The 18895-nt window shown below is 43.8% G+C and overlaps 2 protein-coding genes across 2 annotated transcripts in view; one reads left to right on the top strand and one right to left on the bottom strand.

Annotated features, from left to right (window-relative positions):
* Nucleotides 1-7164, top strand: part of KIAA0319 (KIAA0319 ortholog) — an 84863-nt gene extending 77699 nt beyond the window's left edge. Inside the window, exons 20-21 of the mRNA XM_076010498.1 lie at nt 1703-1794; nt 4857-7164. Of these exons, the coding sequence (XP_075866613.1) occupies nt 1703-1794; nt 4857-5035 (271 nt within the window). The 3' untranslated portion in view covers nt 5036-7164. The remainder of the gene's footprint in view (nt 1-1702; nt 1795-4856) is intronic.
* Nucleotides 7165-13195: 6031 nt separating this feature from the next.
* ALDH5A1 (aldehyde dehydrogenase 5 family member A1) overlaps nt 13196-18895 on the bottom strand; it is a 39416-nt gene continuing 33716 nt past the window's right edge. The window contains exons 9-10 of the mRNA XM_012753645.3: nt 17903-17961; nt 13196-16270 (exon numbers count right to left, since the gene is read on the bottom strand). Coding sequence (XP_012609099.2) covers nt 16065-16270; nt 17903-17961 — 265 coding nt within the window. The 3' untranslated portion in view covers nt 13196-16064. The remainder of the gene's footprint in view (nt 16271-17902; nt 17962-18895) is intronic.

Raw genomic sequence — 18895 nt, 5'->3', positions numbered from 1 at the left:
GCAACAAAGCGAGACTCTGTCTCAAAAAAAAAAATTAAAAAAAAAAAAAAACAAAAAAAAACCACTATGAATGCTCTCCAAAGTAGATGTGATTTAAAAAATAGGTATATCGGGCCGGGCGTGGTGGCTCACGCCTGTACTCTGGGAGGCCGAGGCGGGCGGATTGCTCGAGGTCAGGAGTTTGAAACCAGCCTGAGCAAGAGTGAGACCCCATCTCTACTATAAATAGAAAGAAATTAATTGGCCAACTAATGTATATAGAAAAAAGCCAGGCATGGTGGTGCATGCCTGTAGTCCTAGCTACTCGGGAGGCTGAGGCAGGAGGATCGCTTGAGCACAGGAATTTGAAGTTGCTGTGAGCTAGGCTGACGCCATGGCACTCACTCTAGCCTGGGCAACAAAGTGAGACTCTGTCTCAAAAAAAAAAAAAAAAATAGGTATATCATAATCATCATTTTTCAGAAATCACTTACAGATTATTTTAGTTTTATGATTACATTCCCAAAGGTTAAGATCGGTGAAAGACAGCCAGGCACAGGCACTTAGAGGCCTAAATCCCATTAAATTTTTCTAGAGCCATATGGGATGGTAGTCACCCTACTGGGCATGGCTTTAAACATTCTGGATGCACATCTCTCACACTCCCTACCCTACTTCCCCTGCCCATCACTGCTTTTTTTTTTTTTTTTTTTTTGAGACAGAGTCTCACTTTGTTGCCCAGGCTAGAGTGAGTGCTGTGGTGTCAGCCTAGCTCACAGCAACTTCAAACTCCTGGGCTCAAGCAATCCTCCTGCCTCAGCCTCCCGAGTAGCTGGGACTACAGGCATGCGCCACCATGCCCGGCTAATTTTTTCTATATATATTAGTTGGCCAATTAATTTATTTCTATTTATAGTAGAGACGGGGTCTCGCTCTTGCTCAGGCTGGTTTCAAACTCCTGACCTCGAGCAATCCGCCTGCCTCGGCCTCCCAGAGTGCTAGGATTACAGGCGTGAGCCACTGCGCCTGGCCAGACCCACGCTCTTAATCATCACACTACCAGAAAATGGCCTTTGTGCTGTGAAATTACTGTTTTGTTCTCTACATATCTTAGCATGCTTTGGATATGTATTTTCAAATAATCCTCTGTAGCATAGGGTGGAGGCACATAGGAACAGCCCAGTTTTCATATTGTGGGGGGAAAAAATGAAAGATTGGGCTGTTGCTAATTAATTCTGGTAATTTGTTACAATCTCTGCTGTTTTTTCTTTTTCTGATTGCTAGTTCATGACATCTTTTCATTCCTGCAACATTGGGCATTCCAGGGTAGTACAGGCCCAGGGGGAAATGTCCTCATTTGGGTTTTTCTGAGTAAGGAATTACTCATGGAGAAAAAAAGCTCCTGGGTCAATACACAGGTGTTGAGGATTGCTCTCAGGGTCCCTCACACCAGAGCCCGAGGCTTAGCTGAGACCTGTAGCTGGGTGGGTGACAGCGGCTGACAGGTGGCTGTCAGGCCCCTAAATGTGTTTTTCAAGATGCGTAATGTACTTAAGCCCCACTGAAATCTGACCTGTCCTTACATATGTTTCTTTAATAAAAGATATCAACTATTACATACCAAAGGCAAGACATTTCTTTTACTGTCTTCCCTGTGTTTTAAAGCCTGGACCCCAGTTACCTTCCTGAGAATCTGAGTTGAGCTTTTCATTGTTCCTTTCAGACGAAAAAGGACTAAAATAAGGAAAAAAACAAAGTACACCATCCTGGATAACATGGATGAACAAGAAAGAATGGAACTGAGGCCCAAATATGGTAAGACGGTCTCCAGGATGATTTCCTGCTACCTCTATTTAATCCAGGCACTTGCCTGCGAGTTAACCTGGGGCACAGCGAGAACAAAGACCTGGAGCTGCACTTTCGCGGGAAGGAAGAGTGAGGCAGGGATGACTCCGTGATGAAAACAACCTGAGTCAGGCCTGAGACTATGCTAACTTGGGGGGGGGATTTATTAGAAATTTAATGACATTTTGGCAAAAATACTTTGAGGAATTAATGGATGAGGGATACGAAATGCTTATTATGAATTGAACACCTACCAAACGACCACAGGGCAAACACTGCTTTTGACACAGAAGGGTCCCCAGCACCTGACGTTTTCTGCCACTGGTTGGAGGGAGGGGGACGTGCGATGATGTTTCCCCATAGCTCGTCTCTGAACGCTGCTCCCTTTAGGTCTGCAAGACCCGAAATGCAGCGAGAGTACAACTGGACTTTAAATCATGCATTTTCCCGCAGCTGCATTAGCTGATTAGCCATGACTAGGGGGGGACACAAGGGCTCCTACAGAAATTGACTTTCTTCACAAAGTACAGTGATCCCTGTGCTCAGAAACACCTTTTGCCCCACCTCAGTTAACTTTTTTTCTGCTTTTGTTTTTTTATTTTAGCATCTTATGGGGGTACACATTTTAAGGTTTCAAATAATGCCCTTTCTCCCCCTGCCCCCACAAATCTGAGCTTCCAGCGTGACCATTCCCCAGACAGTGCACATCTCACTCACTATGTATGTATGTCCCCGCCCCCTCCCCCTCCCCCTCCCACCTGCCCAATACCCAATTACTGTGGTTCCTATGTGTCCACTGCTCAGTTAATACCAGTTTGCTGGTGGGTATATGTGGTGCCTCAGTTAACTTTTGATTCTTGTTTATTAACTGTTGCATACTTAATGAAACTCTTTTGACTCTCTAGGGCTGCTTAACATCGATTCTATGGATTTTCTCTAGTTCTGAGTATATAACTAAATTAATTTTTTCAGAGAGCCATAATCACTTTCAAAGTCGTGAGACGCCAAATGTGGTCCGCAGCAAGTGTTAGTGCCTAGCTGTGCGCAGACCCTGGGTTAGGGGAGGTGGGGAGAGGAATGAAGCATAGAGCCTGCCTCTGCAGGGCTCACGGCCTGGGGGAGGATGATTCTGAGGAGTGAAGCAGCACTACAGAAACATGGACGATGCCCGGTGGGAACACAGGGCTTTAAATAATGCATTGTGTGTGGAGAATGTAGCTAAAGGGCTTTGGCAGGAAGAGCTTTACAGGAAATACAAATGGTAGCATGCACTGATTGAGTGCTTGCCATTTGTATTACATAATTTAATATCAGCTCAAAGTGCATTAGGTTGCATTATCTCATCCACCTTTGTCTTAAAATTCACTCATCCTTCTGATATTGTTTCATTCATAGAACCCCCATTGTTGTTACCCCCACTCCCATCTTGCCTAGTCTCTTGCCCTCTTTCCTCATCATTATCCTCACCACCTAGTTCAGATCCTCACAATCTCACCTCTGAACTAATAGTAATAACAATACTAGTCAACAGATGTTTAATATGTACTAGGTACTTTCAAAGTACTTTATCCATTTAATTCTAATCCTACCAACGGCTCTTAGAGGTATGTACTGTGATTATCCTCATTTTACAGAAGAGGAAACTGAGGAAAAGGAAAGCAGCTTGCCCAATTAGCGGAGCTGGTGAGTGCCAGAGGTGGACTGGAGCCAGCCACCTGCTCCAGAGCCTGGGCTCGCCTGTACCCTGCACTGCCTTTGGCTTGGTTCATTTGGGCTGCTGTAACAAAACACCATGGACTGGGTGGCTTATAAACAACAGACATTTATTTCTCACAGTTCTGGAAGCCGGGATCTAAGTCTAAGATCAAGGGGCTGGCAGATTCAGTGTCTGGTGAGGGCCCATTCCTCACAGATGGCCCCTTCTCACTGCGTACTCACATGGTGGAAGGAGCAAGAACCTCTTTTATAAGGACACTCATTCCATTCGATCACCTCCCAAACGCCCTACCTCTTAGGCCCATCTCTTTCAGGGCTAGGTTTCAACACACGAATGTAGGGCACAAACATTGAGACCACAGCAGCCTCTGTGTATGCAGTCTTCTCTCTGGTGGGCTGTCTTTTGTCCTTTGATCCTGCACACTGTGGTTGTATTAATATCTTAAAACATTTTAATCTTGTCATTCCTGTGCTTATCAGATAAAATGCAAAACTTCATGGTTTACCTTGTATTCACGTGCTTTTCTGTGAGAGCTTCTCTCTCTCTGGCCTCTCATTTGTTATTTCCTACACGAAATCATTTGCTCCAATCATTTGCTCCAAGACTGGTTTTCTCTACATATTTCTGCGTGCATCATGTCCCTCCTCTGTCCTCCTGTCCAAATTCTCCTTTTTCTTCAAATTCCATCCTATGCGAAACAGCACTGAGACAGTCCCAGCCACAGGTTTGCACGCTTATCTTGATTCATATAAGATTTATTTTTTTAATTTCTTACCTGTTAGGAGCCGTCTTCTCAGGAGTTTGTCTTGAACCCTTGGCTAGACACTATGAATTCTTTGAGAACAGGGATCATATCTTATACTTGTTCTCTCTTATTTTGACCCCCAGCAATCAAATATTCTACCAAAAATATTTGAACCAAATGGTAAAATCACAAAAGCTTTCGTGTATTGGGTGTTCACTAAATGCTGGGCCAAGAGCTTTCTATGCACTATTTCACTTAATCCTCACCATAAACCCCTGGGATTAGATGCTTGTTATTCCCCAACTTAATAGAGGAGATTGAAAGCCCAGAGAGGTTAGGTATCTTGCCCAGGGTCACACAGCTGGTGAGTGTCAAGGCTGGGGCTCAAACCCAAGTGTGACACCAAAGCCCTGTCATTACTCATTAGGAAACCCAAAGCACCTGCCGTGTTGTGGGTGAAGGTGCAGCAAGCACAACTCTGTGCTCCTCGCGTGACCCACAGCCAGCAAGACAGGCAGCTGGCAGGGAGTGACGGCGTCGTGCCTCTGAGGCCTGTCTGCTTCTCCCTAGGTATCAAGCACCGAAGCACAGAGCACAACTCCAGCCTGATGGTGTCCGAGTCGGAGTTCGACAGTGACCAGGACACAATCTTCAGCCGAGAAAGGATGGAGAGGGGAAATCCAAAGGTTTCCATGAATGGGTCCGTCAGAAATGGAGATTCCTTCAGTTATTGCTCCAAGGACAGATAATGGAGCAGTCCGTTGTAAAACACAAGGATCCCACGAGAATCCTTAATCCAGGACCAGTCAGTGGGGTTAAAACACAAAACTGACTCTGTTAGAATAGCTCATTTATGTCCTTCCACAGTGGCTGGGTGTGTGTCCCTACATATCAAAAGACCTGTTTTCTTGGGATTTTCAAGGCACAAAACAAAAAAAAATACTGCTCTTTTAACTGGGATGCTTGTTAATAAGAATAAAGGCTGGGTAAAACGCTTAGGTATATACTTAAAGGGTTTTGTGTTTTTGTAGCTGTCACAATATTATATTGCCCCTGTTAAAGATGAACACCTGTTTCTACCTGTAGACCCTCAGGGAAGGTGAGTTAAGTAAAGATTTAAAGATGGCAGATCTCTCTCTTGGTAGCTGTGATTGCCTTTAAGGACAACTTTCTAAACATGATTTCTCAAGTAGGACCTGCAGAGTCGCGTGGCTGTGTGTATTAACATAGCTTCCCTAAGAGGCGTGGTTGCCTTCTGTGCGGCAAGCTTTCTGTACTGACACTGAAACTCAGAGCAGAGCCCTCCTGTTTTCACTCCTAGGCTATGGCCAACCACTACTCCTGTGCTCTCTCTAGAGAGCAGCTCTTGGCAGTTCAAGAGCTAAGAACTGTATTCTAAGAACTGAGGCAATGGAAAGGGAGGAGGCATTTCATGCCTTGTAGGTCAAAAGTCGAAGGTAGCATTTTTACCATTCTTTGTCTTTTCTTTTTCTAAGAAAAGCTACACTGAGGCCTTGCTTAACCCCTATTCACGTTAAACACAGAAGTGATGGTTCATTCATTAAACATTTATTCAGTAGCTACTGTAAGCCATGCACTTGGACTGCCTTTTATAGAGATAAGGACTCAGCAACCATGTATATGTTTCCAGACTCTGAAACACAGTCTTAACTAGGATAGTATGGTCGTGAGACTCTGGGCCCTTACATATAGTTTCCATAATAATAACTGGACATAGACATATTCACTTCATATGTTTTAAAAAATATATTTATTAAACAATTTTTCTACCAAGTAAATCTTATTTCAGACATATGAAATGAAACCATCCCCATCCATGAAACAGGACTCCAAAGCAATTAACTGGTCTCTCCTGCCAGATCACATCTGGGGCCCCCTCCCTCCAGGTGTGCAGTGTGCTGCCACTCGCCCTTTTCTGTCCTTGGCCATCTCAGCCTGGGCACTCTGATCCTTCCACCGCAGAAGGATCTCGAATCTATGGGGAATCAACCATCACTGTAGTGATCAGAAAGTAGGTCATCTCTTATCATCCCACTTTCCATCAGAGGACCAGAGCACGAGGTGGAGTGACCAGGCAGCATCCTTCATCGTGTGCTCCTTATCATTGAGGGTTTTGGGGAGATAAAGCACCCTAAGAGCTTTGGACAGATGGAGAAAAACAGGCCCAAGAATATGGGAGGGGTATTTATAGGGCTCACAGGTTAACAAGCATTCTTAGTTGCTGGTTTAGATTCAGTGAAGGAGTTGCCAAACCCACAGCATTAAGAGGCTAAGCATGTTTATAGCTAAGAATGTCTTTGGCTGGTTGCACTGACTCATGCCTGTAATCCAAGCACTTTGGGAGGCCAAGGTGGGAGGACTGCTCAAGGCCAAGAGTCGGAGACCAGCCTGGGCAACATAGTAAGACCCCTCATGTCCATAAAATTTTTTTTAAAAAAATTAACAGGGCATTGTGTCTGGAGCCTGTAGTCCCAGCTACTTGGGAAGCTGAGGCGGGAGGATTGCTTGAGCCCAGGAGTTCAGGGTTGCTGTGAGTTATGATCATGCCATTGCACTCTAGCCCAGGCGACAGAGAAAGACCCTGTCCCTTCCCCACCCCAAACATCCCTCAAGCAAAAAAGAACCTCCTGAAAAACATGCAATGAGGTAAGAAAATTTACCACTCAACCTGCCAATGATGCCACCCTTGTGGGTGGGGAGGAGGGGACTACTGTTCTTGTGTGTGACCAATTTATCATGGACTCTGTTTTAAGTTTTGGTTTTCTTTCTTAAAATATACTGTTTTTCCCTATATGTTGGCAAGGTATCATTTCTAATGTGACACTTAAATATATGTACTAATCTAAATAAAGGTGTCTGTATTTTGTGTAGTGCATAGTTATTCCGGGGAACGGGGGGTGGGGGTGGTAGTATGTTTTCTTTATGCTTCTGTGCAGAGAGATTTCCCTTGAGTATGGGCCAGCAAACTGTTGCCCTCAGCTTATTTATGTATTATTATCTGTGGCTGCTCTTGTGTTACAACAAAGTTGAGTACTTTTGAAAGGCACTTTCTGCAAAGCCTAAAATATTTACTAACTGGCCCTTTACACACGCAGAAAACGTGCAGAAGCCTAGACTAACTCCCCCGTTGCCTCATTCCCGTGGGAACGGCGGCGTGCGGGAGGAACTGAGCATGCTCAGTCTGGCCCGCAGCTCTCTGCTTAGGTCGCTCCTTGCCATGAACGGACAGTCTGCCCCCTGCTGGACAGGGCCTGCAGTGTGGTAGTGGTGGTGGTGGTGGTGATGGTGTGATTAGATTCAGGTGAGTGTTTTATACCACATTCCCTAATCTAGCTTTTATCGGTAAGAAGCCATTTGATTTCTATTTATTTTTCTTTCATTTAGCAATCCCTTTCTGACCAAATGAAAGCCATTTTTAAAAATAGCATATTGAAATCACAATAGAGTGCACATATTCAAATAATATAATTTGATAAGTTTTGATGTGTGCACACCTGTGAAGCCATGCCCACAGTCAAGCTAACAAACATATATATCACCCCAAAAAGTTTCCTCGTGATACTATGTAATCCCTCCCTCCTCTGGCAATTGTTATACATTAGCTTGAATTTTCTAGAGTTTCGTGTAAACTGAGTCCATAGGCCCGGTGCGGTGGCTCACGCCTGTAATCCTAGCACTCTGGGAGGCCAAGGCGAGCGGATTGCTTGAGGTCAGGAGTTTGATACCAGCCTGAGCAAGAGTGACCCTGACTCTATTATAAATAGAAATAAATTAATTGGCCAACTAATATATATGTAGAAAAAATTAGCCGGGCATGGTGGCGCATGCCTGTAGTCCCAGCTACTCGGGAGGCTGAGGCAGGAGGACTACTTGAGCCCATGAGTTTGAGGTTGCTGTGAGCTAGGCTGACGCCACAGCACTCACTCTAGCCTGGGCAACAAAGCGAGACTCTGTCTCAAAAAAAAAAAAGAAAAAGAAAAAACGATGATGAACCCAGAGTTGCAGGAATGGGACATTACAATAACAGGAAGACAGTACATAGGCCAAACAGGCAAGTGCCATATAATGACATTTCAGTCAACGATGGACTACATACATGACATATGGTCCCATGAGATTATAATGGAGCTGAAGAATTCCTGTCATCTAGTGACATCGTAGCCACTGTAATGTTGCAGTGCATTGCATGACTCACATGTTTGTGGTGATACTAGTGTAAACAGTCCTACAGAGCCGCCAGTCATATAGAAGTGCAGCACATACAATTATGTACAGTTCATACTTGATAATAAACAACTATATTACTAGTTTGTGTATATACTATACTATAATTTTGTTATTCTAGAGTGTACTGATTCTACTTACAAAAAAGTTCACTATAGAGCAGTTTGCCATTTACAGTGGCAGCAGCCTCATAAATCTCATTTACAGAGTCTCTTGATTGCATTATCTTCTCTTGTGCTTGATTTAATCTCATATTGTTCTGTTCGTCATGGCCCCTAAGCATACAAAATCCATGGTTAATGTTGCCAGTAAGAGACTCAATCACATTGAGTGATTGACCTGGAAACAAAATTAAAAGGGATTAAGGACTGACGGTGGGAAATCAGTGATGGTTATTGCTTATCAGTCAGGCATGTCCCATCCCACCATAGCTATGATCTTAAGAACAAATGATGGAAGCTGTTAAAGGATCTGCCTCATCAAAGGCAATGATACTAACAAACACTTGAGAAGATTTTGCTTCTTGTTGATAATGCTCCTGCACATCCCTCTTTTATTGGTGATCTTCATCCCAATATCACAGTGGTGTTTCTCCCTCCAAACACCTCCTCTTTGATCCAACCAATGGATCAAGGAGCTTTTAAGCAGCTTTTAAGGCCTACCTACTACCTGAGGATGACCTCTGCCCAGGCGACTGCTGCAAATGGGGAAGATCCTGAAAAGACATCGATGGGATTCTGGAAGGACCACAACATCGATGACTACATCAAGAACCTTGCTTGGGCTTGGGACGATGTCACCAAGGAGTACATGAATGACATCTGGAAGAATACCCTCAAAGAAAACTGCAGGAGAAGGAAAAGAATCCCCAAGAAAATTCACAGTGAAGGGTTTAGCAGCAGCTTTTGCAGACCTCAACAAGCTCCTTAAGAAGTGTGAAAACATGGACCCCAACACTGAAAGGTTTTCATTAATAGAGAGGAATGTTCATGGTGCATCATCTGCTTAGAAGCAAATCTAAGATGAAAAAAAAGAAACAAAACAAGAAAACCATCATAGACATATTGCTGATGAGTGATACCTCCTAAGAAGAGCCTCAGGCAGGTCCTACCTTCAGGTAGGTATTCAGGAAGGCATTGTTGTCATAGGAGATGGCAGCTCCGTGTGTGTTATCGCCCCTGAAAACCCTCCAGTGGGACAAGATGTGGAGGTGTCAGACAGTGATGTTGGTGATCCTGATGCTGTATAGGCTTAGGCCGATGTGCGTGTTTTGTCTTATGAAAAAGTTTAAAAAGTTAAAAATTTATAAAGTAAAAAAGCTACAGTAACCTAAGGTTGTTACTGAAGAAACTATTTTTTATAAATTTAGTGTAGCCTAAGTATGCAATATTTATAAAGTCTACGGTAGTGTAATGTCCTAGGCCTTCACATTCATTCACCACTTACTGATTCACTCAAAGCAACTTCCAGTCTTGCAAGCTTCATTCATGGTAAGTGCCCTACACAAGTGTACCATTTTTATCTTTTATACTATATTTTTACTGTACTTTTTCTATGTTTAGCTTGCCTACAGTATTCAGTACAGTCATGTGCTGTACAGGTTTGTAGACTAGGAGCAATATGCTCTAACATAGAGCCCAGGTGTGTAGTAGGCTCTACCATCTAGGTTTGTGGAAATATACTCTCTAATGTTTGCACAACGGTGAAATCACCTAACAAAGCATTTCTCAGAATATATTCCCATTGTAAGGTGATATGTGACAGTATCATGTGAGACAACATTTGCAAAAACAACTGTGTCCACTAAACACTGGGCATGGGTGTTGTCTGTCTTCTAGATTATGGCTAGTCCTTCCTAGTTAGTTGATAAAATGGATGGATTATGGGTAAATCTGCAGACCATAGATTTCCAAACCCATTTCCATTCATTTATAAATACTACATGCGGGCCGGGTGTGGTGGCTCATGCCTGTAATCCTAGCACTCTGGGAGGCCGAGGCGGGAGGATCGCTCAAGGTCAGGAGTTCGAAACCAGCCTGAGCAGCAAGACCCCATCTCTACTAAAAATAGAAAGAAATTAATTGGCCAACTAAAAATATATAGAAAATATTAGCCGGGCATGGTGGTGCATGCCTGTAGTTCCAGCTACTCGGGAGGCTGTGCCAGGAGGATCGCTTGAGCCCAGGAGTTTGAGGTTGCTGTGAGCTAGGCTGATGCCATGGCACTCTAGCCAAGGCAACAGAGTGAGACTCTGTCTCCAAAATAAAAAAAAAATAAAAAAAAAAATACTACATGTAAAGAGAATATACTTGTGGCCTTTCTACACTCTCAGACTTGAGCAAAGATAAACGGGATTTTTTTCTTTTTCCAGACAGGTTTCCCAGATTTGACTAACGAAAACCACACTAATTTATTTTTTAATTTGTTTTAAACTGAACCAGAGAGAAAGCAGCTGTAACAGGTGAAAATGTACCGATAAGACAGTGAAAAAAATTGTTGAAAGATGACAAATTTCCTTCTAAGAAGAGGCCTGGGACAAGCATGTAGATTGAGAGGTAAGTGGACAGTTTTTTCTGGTAACAAAGCAATTTTAAAAATCAAAAGCAGGTTAAAAGAAATGCATGAATAAGTGGAATGATGGGGGGGAGATATACATCTATATGTATCTGGTTACACTGTTCTTTCTTCCAGTGAAAGCCTGACCTTTGCTAAAGGCTTACTGATACATTACAGTTCCGGGTTCAATGAGCCCACATGAAATTTCTTAAAATAGAAATGAACACTTGATAAAAATATAAGATATACTGTTAAATAATGAACAGTGATTATATCTGGACAACAATGTTTCATACTTTTCTGTATTAAAAAAAAAGACTTTGAGGCCGGGCGCTGTGGCTCACGCCTGTAATCCTAGCTCTTGGGAGGCCGAGGCGGGCGGATTGCTCAAGGTCAGGAGTTCAAAACCAGCCTGAGCAAGAGCGAGACCCCGTCTCTACTATAAATACAAAGAAATTAATTGGCCAACTGATATATATATATAAAAAAAAAATTAGCCGGGCATGGTGGCGCATGCCTGTAGTCCCAGCTACCCGGGAGGCTGAGGCAGAAGGATCACTCGAGCCCAGGAGTTTGAGGTTGCTGTGAGCTAGGCTGACGCCACGGCACTCACTCTAGCCTGGACAACAAAGTGAGACTCTGTCTCAAAAAAAAAAAAAAAAAAAAAAAAGACTTTGAAAAAAGTGTTATGACGGATAATGGTGGAGCATGTAAGATGGGCCACTTTGCAAGAGCTGGGTGTACCCCCTTGTGTGGCAGCCACCCTGCAATCAGATAAATTCTCTGTTCAGCTCAGCAAACATGTAGTGAGCAAGAACTATGGACAGGCCATCTTCTGGGTCCTGGGGTACTTACTTTCACACGCTGGCTTCGGGACAGGGGCAGGCACTGACTGCTGCTCTCTAGGGAGGAAACACTATTTACACACATCCGAACTGGTCTAATACCATCCAATGAAAACTCAAATCATGACCTGGCAAGAAAAAAACCCACAACTAGACATCTGAACACAGGCAAAGGAAATTTTGTTAATACAACATTTATTAATCACACACACACACGGCTCTATCTGCTGACTAGAAACCGAAACACACAATTGTCAAAAACTAGAAAAATGAGTTATGTCCACGTTTAAAAAGCAAAATGTTTATACATTTCTCACTACGCTTATTCTCAAGTTTTATCCCACAAAGTACAGCATGAAACAATCACAGCATAAATATTATTCAAGTAAAAAGCTATTTAAAATAGCTGCACACGGGTAATTAAACACTGGGATCCAGTCTTCAGAGAAAAAAAAAATCATGTGGCACAATTTCAAGTTCATAATTGAAGTTAACAATAACATAGATTTGTTTGCATTTGCTTCTGATCTTTATTTTCACTGAGTCTCTCCGTAAGAACAAAGGCAGACATGGGAAGAAGAGATATCACTTGACATTAAATCCTATTTAAAAGCCACTCATACAGATGACGATAACAGATATAGATCAGCTTTTTAAATGAGAATCCCTATGTAGCTGGAGGAAGTAAATGGAGAAGTGTTTTTTCAAGGCCAGTAGACTCTCGTTATCTGGGTAATTTCACTTGAGTTGTATTTGCTGCCATGTTCCTGCTGAGAGCTCATGGTGTCAATGCCTAGCAAAGTACTTTATTCACAGGGGTTGTTAAATAAAGCGAAATAATGCCTGACAAACATGGGAAGATCAATATCTCCCCTTTGGTCTAGATCAGGGGCTGGCAAACTTTTTCCTTAAGGAGCCAAACCATAAATATTTTGGGATTTGCAGGCTACACTATGTCCCAACTATTCCACTCTGCCAAGAAAGCAGTCACAGACCATAAATGAGTGGGTGTGGCTATGTTGCAATAAAATTTCATTTATGGTCACCGAAATCTGAATTTCATATAATATTCACATGTTGTTCAATATTATTCCTCTCTTGATTTTTTTCCCCAACCATTAAAAAATATGAAAACCATTCTTAGCTCATGGATTCTACAAAAATAGGTGACAGGCCAGATTTGCCAAATCCTGGTCTAATGTTCCTTTTCTATTTCCTGTTGTAAAATATACTTTTTTAAAAAAGCTCATCTATCACATATGATTATCTTTTTTTTTTTTTTTTTTTTTTTTTTTGAGACAGAGTCTCCCTTTGTTGCCCAGGCTAGAGTGAGTGCCGTGGCGTCAGCCTAGCTCACAGCAACCTCAAACTCCTGGGCTCGAGCAATCCTTCTGCCTCAGCCTCCCAAGTAGCTGGGACTACAGGCATGCGCCACCATGCCCGGCTAATTTTTTATATATATATCAGTTGGCCAATTAATTTCTTTGTATTTATAGTAGAGACGGGGTCTCGCTCTTGCTCAGGCTGGTTTTGAACTCCTGACCTTGAGCAATCCGCCCGCCTCAGCCTCCCAAGAGCTAGGATTACAGGCGTGAGCCACCGCACCCGGCTCACATATGATTATCTTATTAAAAGATAACAAAAAATGTTCATTTAAAAACACTTGTCTTTCTTCCTGCAACCCAGATCCATTTTACTAAACAATAATCTATTTACTTTTTAAATAATTTTAATTGTAAAATTAATCAAGATTATTATAATGAGTCTCTGGCCCTCAATTTATGTACCTAGTGAGCCAACTATGTAAGAAAACTCAAAATTTGCCAGCCAGCCAAGGAATTCATTGGCTTATGAAGTTAAAAACGTATTTGAAAGTATTCCTCCACACATCTCAGCATCAGTAATTCGGGGTTCTAAAAAATAATGTGGGAGCATTTGTATTCTTTTTTTTTTTTTTTTTTTTTTTTTTTGAGACAGAGTCTCACTTTATTGCCCAGGCTAGAGTGAGTGCCGTGGCATCAGCCTAGCTCACAGCAACCTCAAACTCCTGGGCTCAAGCAATCCTTCTGCCTCAGCCTCCCAAGTAGCTGGGACTACAGGCATGCGCCACCATGCCCGGCTAATTTTTTCTATATATATTAGTTGGCCAATTAATTTCTTTCTATTTATAGTAGAGACAGGGTGTCGCTCTTGCTCAGGCTGGTTTCGAACTCCTGAACTCGAGCAATCCGCCTGCCTCGGCCTCCCAGAGTGCTAGGATTACAGGCGTGAGCCACCGCGCCCGGCATTTGTATTCTTAATAGAAAAAAAGATGTATATACCTAAACCTTAAGTAATTCGAATGTTGTATAAACCACCTAAAAACTATACAAATAAAGAGCAGAAATTAACTGTCAAAATGCTCAGTATGTGATTCTTGACAGGGCCTGGGCACTGTCACTACGAGGCAGATTTCAGCTCTGTCTTCTCTTGGTGGGCTCGGGGTCCAGCTGGTCTGATCCAGTCCAGAAGCAAGGAAGCTCCAGGACTGGAGGCCACCCTTGTGCACACATGGACCTTCTAGGCCGTTAGTTACTCCCCACAGCTCCCCAGTGGCTGGGGGGGGGATGCTAAGTCCTGGGTTGGTTCCGGAGTAATTGCACCCGGCACTAATTGCACCATTCACATTTTCCTTCCACTGCCAGGAGTACCCACAGAATGTGAGCAGAGTCTACACACAGAGAGGCAGGGAAAGGAAGGTGCTTCATTTCCCCCTATTTGGCCTGGGACAGCCTTTATTGCTATGTGGATGGGAGGCATGTCTGGAAGAGCCTAGAATTTTCTTAATTGGAGTTTTTCTTTCAAAGTGAGAGGTAATACCAGTCAGAGGAGTTTTTGTTTTTTGTGTTATTTGAATGACAATCTGTAAAAATTTATTAGATAAATTCAAGGTCTCAAGTCTCTTCTATAAAATGAATTGGCAATTATGGAAATCTTTTTCCCTTTTGAGAGGACTCTGTGAAAGTGCTTCTGCTCTATTAGAGGGGAGGGAGCGGCACTACAGCAGGACAGAGAGCTCAGGCTGCACATGGCGGCCACTCCCTCAGGCTCAGGATGGTGGGCAGACGGGCAGGGCCTCCCCTCATTTTGGCAAAATGGCTGCCAGTGCACCAGGTAAGGCTGAGTGGGGCCACTCTTAACAACGGCTCCTGTGCTTACTCCAAACTGTCATTTCTTTGCAAAGTAGTTTCACTTTCTCTCAGGCTCATGGTATCCCACCAAGCTAAGTAAGGCCTGCATAGAACCTCCCCTCTGCACGTGGGACGGGAGATGCTAAATGCATGTCCACACATGGCATGGCACAAGGTCACCCACTGAAGAGCCAGGCCGAGCGAGGCGAGCCTTCCATCCTACCGAGCTCCCTCTGCTATGCTTTGCTTTACGCCTCAGCTCATCTCCTAAAGGAAACAAAATGAAGTGGTGAATAGCATAGAAATGAAAATCTTCAAGTGGTAAATTTAGGACAGTGAGGACCTCACTTAAAAAAAAAAAAGGTCCCAAACCAGGAAAAGGTGCACCTCCATTCCTCACAGAAGCACAGGCAATTCTGTGCTATTTCAGAAGTCTTTGGGCAAAAGTCATTCATTCAACCTCTGAATACACAGTGTCTTCAGTCCTGAGCTGGCAGATGCCAGGGAAGGGGGTGCTGTGACCCCCGACCTGCCTGTCAGTCACAGTCAGGGGTCGCCTTTGAAGTGCTCTGTGCCCACATTCCAAACCACGTGGGAGATGGTTGTGCCACTGCCCAGGCAGTGACTGAGACTTTGTGACAGTACAAAGGGGCCGGCCGGCCTCAGTGGACTTTGCTCTGAGGCAGCCAGGGTTGTGTGCTCCAAGGGCTTCATTCTATAAACCCAGGGCTGGCTCTCCTGGAACCTGCAGCCACAGGTATGTAGTATATTTTGGTCCCTACTTAGGTGTCCCTAGTTAGGGGAGGGATAGGATTTGCATCTGCTTAAGATTACAAGGACTGGATGAGTTTTGAAAAATTCGTAATTCCAATAACCTATTAGTTTATTTAAAATGACGAATGGCACGTCCTCGTATATGTCGGTAAGCCTCCTGTTTCATTTCTTTAAAGAACTGGAGAATCCTATAAGCCTCCGAAACACACATACTTGAGTTCCAGATACTCATCGATGCCATACTTGGACCCCTCTCGCCCAAGGCCAGACTGCTTCACCCCACCGAAAGGGCACTCCACCGAGGAAATCAATCCTTCATTTACGCCAACCATGCCAACTTCCAGCTGCTCAGCCACTCTCCAGATCTGGGCTGGGTCTTGAGAGTAAAAATAACCTGTCACAGGGATACAAGAACATGTAAGGTACACAGAATATTCATTAAAGACATCATGTCTAAAGCTGAGGACACCACTGGTGACAATTTGTCTAGTCGCTCTGGCCTGAAATCCTCCCTGCTCCCAGATAAAGCCTCAAGTTAGTCATGTCTACTTCTTCAACTCAAAACCTTTGGAAATCATCTTTTTCTCCCATTCTACTCTTGCTAGGGCTCTCACTTCTCCAATCCGGACCCAGGTGCTGTTTTCTGCTATTCAATCCATCCTGCACACCTCTATGAGATTTCCACATGACATTTTTACCCAAACCTTTCGGTGACTCCTGGTTATCTATAAAATAAGGCTAAACTTGGCTGGGCGCGGTGGCTCACGCCTGTAATCCTAGCACTCTGGGAGGTCGAGGCGGGCGGATTGCTCGAGGTCAGGAGTTCGAAACCAGCCTGAGCAAGAGCGACACCCTGTCTCTACTATATAAATAGAAGGAAATTAATTGGTCAACTAATATATATAGAAAAAATTAGCCAGGCATGGTGGTGCACGCCTGTAGTCCCAGCTACTCGGGAGGCTGAGGCAGGAGGATTGCTTGAGCCCAGGAGTTTGAGGTTGCTGTGAGCTAGGCTGATGCCACGGCACTCACTCTAGCCTGGGCAACAAAGCGAGACTCTGTCTCAAAAAAAAAAAAAAAAAAAAAAAAAAAGGCTAAACTCCTTAGTGAGAATTCAAACCCTCTCTAATGCAGTTTCAATCAACATTTCCAGCTTTACCTTCTACCACTCCAATCGCCATCTTCTCGAAGCATATCGACCAAATCCTCCTTGCTCTTTCTTACTTTGCCTCCGAACTCCCTTGGTCCCCTCTGCCCACAATCTCCCTCCTCCAATCTCTGCAAAGCCAGAATCCTGCCCATTGATTATGAACTAGTTCAGGCGACGGCTTCCTCCACCATCATCTCTTTGAGAAAAGAAGACACAAATGCTCAACTTAAGTGTTACAGGAGTCCTTGTGCACACATCTTATCCCAGAGGCTCTGAGCTACAGCTGTATCTTATGTGTCTCTGTATCTTCCCTCAGTGGTTCATTCACTGAGGATGCTAATACTAATTTTCTCAGGGTTATAGGGTACATACTGTGGCCACCTTGCCCATCTCCAAACTGAAAGAACGACAGCCACTCAGTGAGGCATCCGCTTCACACACTCCTCACACCTTTAGCTGGCCCTGGCACTCTCTGCTGATGCCCAGGGCTGCATTTTTACCTTCAGGCTTTCGGGAGCCAGGCAGAGGGGAAGAAAAAGCACTTGGAATTTCTGGGCATTAGTTGCTAACAACATGGGACTTTGAGATGTGTGCAGTTCTCCACCTAGAATACTCTGCACTGTCTCTTCTCCCCATGGCTGCCCCTGCCCTCCAGCCCCCAGCTCTAACAAGAGAGATCCCAAAGGTGTCTCATGGGGGACAAGGCAAAAGAACACGCACTTGCACAAATACGCCCCTGCCACCTGGAAATCAACAAAACACATACCCTATTGAAGTTTCTTTCTCAAAGCCTAGGGCAATGTTTAAAAGGCAAAAAGTGTGGTATTAGCTTGACAAAATGGTCACAATGGCTATTGAACGAGGACAAACACCTACCTGCTAAGCCCACGTCAGTTGCATTAGCGATCGCCACAGCCTCCTCCTCTGTATCGAACCTGCCAAAGTTAAGTCATAAGCAAAATCTGTAAGGGAGAGAGCAAAGAAAACCAGCTTTCTTTTTTCCTAATCTGCTTCCCAAATAGTGGCAGGGGATAAATAAGAGTTTTGCAAAAGAGATCTGAGGGCAGTGTACGGAAGAAAACAGCACCATTCCAAGATAACTCAGTGTGCAGGACTGGCACACTCAAAGCAACACTGGCTTCATCTCTTCTAAAAAGGCAAACCAACATGCAGGAAACTGGCATATCTAGAATACCAAATAACATCCCTTTAAAAAAGGATTACTGCTCTTGGCACCCACTGAGACTATATAACAATCCTAACAAGTACTTCAGAAGCCAGCATAATGAAGCAGAAAGAAAACTGTTCGGGGGAGGTCAGGCTGGTTTCTAATGTTGCTTCTACCACTTACTACTGCTTAACAGTGCCTTGGTGCTTGGACTTCGCTCCCCTCTGAGATGAAGGAGTGCACCAAAGCCCCATGCGGTCTCTTCCAGCTTTATAATTGTACTTTAAGAACAAGATGTGGGTGGTGTTCTTTTTTTTTTTTTATTGTTTCTGAATTGTAACTGGGCCAAAATGTTCTAAGCACTCCAATTTCTAAATTCAGAGGTGGCAGTGGCAGCTGTCTCTCTGCAGGGCTTGCAGAGGGAGACGTGGTGGCGCTGGCTCAGAAAATTTCACCTGTCCCAGGGTACACAGGTATGAGGAAGCAAAGCCTGCCTGAATCCACACCAAAGTCAGCTCAAGCCTGCGTTCCCAACCGCTGTGTCTTTTCAGTTTCCTCTGGGAATGTCTAGTTAGCATTTTAGGTATAAAGTTTTTATTAAAACTAAGAAGATGAAAGTTCTTCAAGTGGTCCATTTCCCCAATGGTGGAACAAAACTAAACTTCCTTAACAAGATGGTAACAAGGCCAGTAGAGCACATG

The sequence above is a fragment of the Microcebus murinus genome, chromosome 15, assembly GCF_040939455.1.
Source record: "Microcebus murinus isolate Inina chromosome 15, M.murinus_Inina_mat1.0, whole genome shotgun sequence".
Taxonomy (NCBI): domain Eukaryota; kingdom Metazoa; phylum Chordata; class Mammalia; order Primates; family Cheirogaleidae; genus Microcebus; species Microcebus murinus.
Note: the sequence above shows the minus strand (reverse complement) of the source record. Positions and strands in the feature narration are given on the sequence as shown.